Genomic DNA, 4,870 nt, shown 5'->3' with positions numbered 1-4,870 from the left:
GCCTCAGCCAAGCCTTGGCAGTCAGGCATAGTGCCAGGCTGCAAGGGCTACCCAGGGCTGGAAACATAAGAGGGTTCGGACTATTGCACAAAAACCTAGCAAATGCTCTGCACCACAGTGGAGGCTTGGTCCCAGAACCTGTCACTACTTCGTAAACCCCTCAAACAACACCCCCTGGCCTGTACCCAAGAGAATGCCCTGGGAGGTGGGGCTACAAAAGGAACTGACTCCCCCTGGGGGTAGGTGGAGCCCATAGCTGGGTTGGGGGGGGCGGGGGGCAGAGAGGGAGGCGTGTCAAGGGAGGAGCTCAGATCCGGCTGGGGTCGGCACTGGCAGAGGGTTTTCTCTGTTCATTCTGACTTGGCACCTCATCTGCACAGAACTTTTTAGAAGTCGGAGGGAGGAGGACACTCAGAGTGAGGTGTTGCCCTCAGGGAGGACTCTGGAATCCCCTGGACTCAACAGGGAGGGGGGAGGCATTCCCAGAAGCATCAGCTCCCAGGCGTCTGAGAACCCTGGCTTGGACCCTGACCAAAGAGTGCTCCCAACTGCTAAATAGGCCAGGGGCCCCCTTTCTCTAAGCCCTGCATCCCTTCCTCCGGGGTGCGCCCTGCCCCTCCCTGAGTCACCCCAAGGAGAGAGGAGGAAAAAAGGGAAGAGAAAAGAGGCATTGACTACAGAGGAAGGAAAAGGAAACAGCAGAGGAGGGAGGAGAGAGGCCACACAAGAGTGGGTGACAGAGGAGTCCGGAGAGGGTAGATCTAGGGCAGATCTAGGGCAGGGGGAGATAGGGAGAGGGCAGGTCGAGCATCCCAGAGGGTGCCCCAAGAGCAGGGTTGCAGGGGCGGGGAGCTGAGGGGGCGGGCCGGCCATGTCCCACGGGACCTACTACGAGTGTGAGCCCCGGGCTGGCCAGCAGCCACTCGAGTTCTCAGGGGGCAGAGCGGGGCCTGGAGAGCTGGGGGACATGTGTGAGCATGAGGCCTCCATCGACCTCTCCGCCTACATCGAGTCTGGGGAGGAACAGCTCCTCTCTGACCTCTTCACTGTGAAGCCAGCACCTGAGGCCAGAGGGCTTAAGGGACCTGGAACCCCTGCCTTCCCCCACTACCTGCCGCCCGACCCACGGCCCTTCGCCTACCCGCCACATACCTTCGGCCCTGACAGGAAGGCACTGGGGCCTGGCATCTACAGCAGCCCAGGGAGCTACGACCCCAGGGCTGTGGCCGTGAAGGAGGAGCCCCGGGGACCAGAGGGCAGCCGAGGGGCCAGCCGTGGTGGCTACAATCCTCTGCAGTACCAAGTAGCACACTGTGGGCAGACGGCCATGCACCTGCCCCCAGCCCTGGCAGCGCCCAGCCAGCCCCTGCGCGTCCTCAAGGTAAGAGCAGGTCAAATCCCGTCCCTGGCACCCAGGAGCTGGAGAGAGGCCCGTGCTGGTGCAGGACTCTGACTCCCCGCTTACACTAACGAGTCTATGTTTGATGTTGCTGTGTGGAACTGACCCAGCCCAAAGCCCTCTGTGCTCACCACCACGCCCTCCCCCCCGACCAGGACCCCTCTTTGCTTCTCTGTGAATTCACGCTTATCTTAGACCCCACCGTATGGTTGGAACCCAGTGTGTCCTGCAGCCCCTGTGGCCAGCCGACCTGCCCTGACCTCAGGTCCCACCAGCTTCTCTGCTGCCCATCAGCCCTTTCCTCTTGTTTCTCTGCCACCTGCTTCTAGAAGAGAAAACACCTACTGGTCGTAGGACTAGAGACTCGAGAGAGACTGAAGGAAAGTGTCCTCAGACCCTGTGGGAACATGAAAGGAAGTTTTGGTCAGAGCGGGGGACCCTCTGCATGCGGCAGGGCAGTGGCTGTTCTCACTGAGAGCCAAAAGCTGGCTCTGGATCCCGTATCTCTTTGACGCCCAAGTGTGCCTGTGCTGCTGGGATTCCTGCCCTGCCTCCACTCTGCTTCCTGGCCAGAGCCTCACCTCTGGTCCTTCTGTGTCCCCTCCAGGCCCCTGTGGCCGCCGCCGCACCCCCCTGCAGCCCCCTCCTCAAGGCGCCGTCCCCAGCTGGCCCCTCACACAAAGGCAAGAAGGCGGTGAACAAGGACAGCCTGGAGTACCGGCTTCGGCGGGAGCGGAACAACATTGCTGTGCGCAAGAGCAGGGACAAGGCCAAGAGGCGCATCCTGGAGACGCAACAGAAGGTGCTGGAGTACATGGCAGAGAACGAGCGCCTCCGCAGCCGCGTGGAGCAGCTGACCCAGGAGCTGGACACCCTCCGAAACCTCTTCCGCCAGATCCCCGAGGCTGCCAACCTCATCAAGGGCGTGGGGGGCTGCAGCTGAGCCCAGCTGGCAGACTGTGACACCAGCCCCCGGCCTGACCCTGCTGGGGCCCTAGAGCCCTCACAGGTTGAGCCTGAGACATAGACCATGGACAAATGGCAGCGGGTGGCAAGGGAGGAGGGCAGACCCCAGCATGATGATTCTATGGCTGAATAAAATTGCACTATGACTCAGTAATGGGCCTGTACACTGGGCCTTGGCCTTCTCCAGCGGCGGGGGGGGGGGGGGGGGGGGGTTGCATGTGTGGCATGGGGGCCTCAAGGGCAGGGAATGCATATGGCTGGGTCTGTATACCTCTCGGTTCCATGCACAAATGAATATCCAAGAATACAGATACACTGCCCACAGCTCTCCCCTGACACGCCACACGGCCAAGCTGCGTGTCTGTCACTCTCCGCTCTCCTAGCCCAACCCACTCTATCCTTCTGGATAATGAAGGCACACCACCCCTGCAATCCCACAGGACTGGAACAGCCTCTGGATGTTTCCCTAACAGAGTTCTGTGTCTTGTGGGGGGATCCCAGCACCTCCCAGTCCCTGTGTCTAGGCCTGCTGACCCCAGCACCTTGATATATAGGTCTGGGAGCTCCTGTCAGCTTCCAGATGGCTCTGCCACATTTATGGTCCCCTAGCTCTTAATCCAGGACTCAACTTTTTCTCTCCAGTTCCACAGCTTGGGCCCACCAGGCTGACAGCACCCCCCCCCCCCATGGCTCCTATCCACCCACTCCCTCTTTGCCCCTCATTCCCTGGGGCTTGAGTTTTCCAAAGCACTAGAATCTGAGTGCCTGGGGGAGGACTCCGTTGGGAAAGGCCTGAGACCTGTGTGTATGAAAGAAAGTTGATAATGACAAGATCACCTCTGTCAGTAAACCCCTTGGTTTTGTTGTTGTTGTTGTTGTTGTTGTTGTTTAATGTTGATTTATTTTTGAGAGAGAAACAAAGCATGCGCATGAGCAGGGGAGGGGCAGAGAGAGACGGAGACACAGAATGTGAAACAGGCTCCAGGTTCCAAACTGTCAGCACAGAGCTTGACGCCAGGCTCAGACTTGCAAGCCGTGAGATAGTGACCTGAGCTGAAGTTGGACACTCAACTGACTGAGCCACCCAGGCACCTCTACCAGTGAAATCCTTTGTGCAAAGTATTCTTTCTTGCTAGAACTCTAGCCCTCTTAAGAGGCTCCAGTTGAATCTCCCTCCGGTTCTTCCAAGCTGTGTGACCTGAACCAGTGACTTCCCTCTATGCCTCAATTTCCTCATCTGTTCCATGGGAGTAGGATTAATACCCATCTCACAGTGTTGTTATGTTCATAGATAAACAGGGCCTGGCACATGGTGAGATGAATAGTTGTTATTATTCCACTTTACTAGAAACGGAAGGACCTCAGGATCTCATCTAAACTTCTCATTTTGTAGGTGAGGAAACTGAGGCCTCAGGAAGAGAAAGGGACTTAGCCAGAGTTACAGGATTGCTTAGAGGCAGAATCAAAAACAGCTCCACAAAAATCACAGATCTCAAGAGGTGCTGGAAGAGACCTCAAGAGATCGGCTGGTGGGCTTTGGCCTCAGACAAGCAAGATAGTGCGAGCCACATCTTACAGATAAAGCCAGAGGGGATAAGAGACATTCTCCTGAGGCTCTCTCAGTCCCTTTGCTGTGTCAGTACACGGCACTTGTCTCTACTTCTTGCTCACACCCTCCCCACAGAGGCACACAGGGTGGGCCTGAGAGTCCCTTCAATAAGTAACCAGGAATTATGGGCACATGAGAGACATAAGACACAATAGGGGCTAGAGTCTCTCCTGGGCCACCAGTGACTTGTAGGCCACTGCTGAGAAAGCCCAAGTTAGACACTAAGGAATAACTTTCTGACAGGTGGAAAGACTGAATCTTCCCAGTCTCTCCCTCTCTCTCCCTTCCCCTCATCTCCACATCCCCAGGGGCAGAGACTTCCTACATCTTGGGCATCCGTGGGCAGCACGCCAGCCTCACCCAGGACTCGGTCCCTTTTCCTGCCTTTGCCTCTGTGTCCCTCAGGCATCCTGTCCTACATCTCTCCTTGGATCCCACTGCCACAGATCTGGTCTGCACAGACAGATCTGAACGTCAATAGCTGGTTTATTCCTCAGCCGTGGGGCCTTCTGAGTTTGTAAGGGGGAGGCGCCAGTCTCTGTGGATGTCCGGGAGAATCCCGCACCTTCCTTTTAGCCCAGGGGGATGGGGTTGCATAAGGGGGGTTTGTACAGAACATGGTAAGTGACTCAACCTCCGGATTTCCTCCTCTCAGCTCAAGACCACTGCCCCTTGACTTATCTTCAAGGTTCTGGGTGATGGGACCTGGGTTGTTCAGCACCAACTCCGTGCTTCTTTCCCACAGCTCTGAATTGGGTCTCCGCCCAGCCATCCACCATCCTCTGGGCAGGTGCTTGGCACCAGGGCTGGAGAAGGGTCCCAGCGCTGCTGTGAGAAAAGAACACACATGGTGCCTGCGTGACAAGGAGTGTTGAGCATGCCCCAATGCTCTGGCA

General features: G+C 57.3%; 1 protein-coding gene across 1 annotated transcript; it reads left to right on the top strand.

The window, feature by feature from the left end:
- The first annotated feature begins 360 nt into the window (after positions 1-360).
- Positions 361-2,519, top strand: CEBPE (CCAAT enhancer binding protein epsilon). Its single transcript, XM_047074605.1, has 2 exons — positions 361-1,381; positions 2,007-2,519. The coding sequence occupies exons 1-2, from the start codon at positions 872-874 to the stop codon at positions 2,340-2,342; spliced, it is 846 nt and encodes a 281-aa protein (XP_046930561.1). The 5' UTR covers positions 361-871; the 3' UTR covers positions 2,343-2,519.
- Positions 2,520-4,870: the final 2,351 nt, after the last annotated feature.

Source organism: Lynx rufus, unplaced genomic scaffold, assembly GCF_022079265.1.
Source record: "Lynx rufus isolate CCGP_SWC_20201006 ecotype Redwood Valley unplaced genomic scaffold, mLynRuf1.p SCAF_13, whole genome shotgun sequence".
Classification (NCBI taxonomy): domain Eukaryota; kingdom Metazoa; phylum Chordata; class Mammalia; order Carnivora; family Felidae; genus Lynx; species Lynx rufus.
This window is presented reverse-complemented; position numbering and strand designations above follow the sequence as displayed.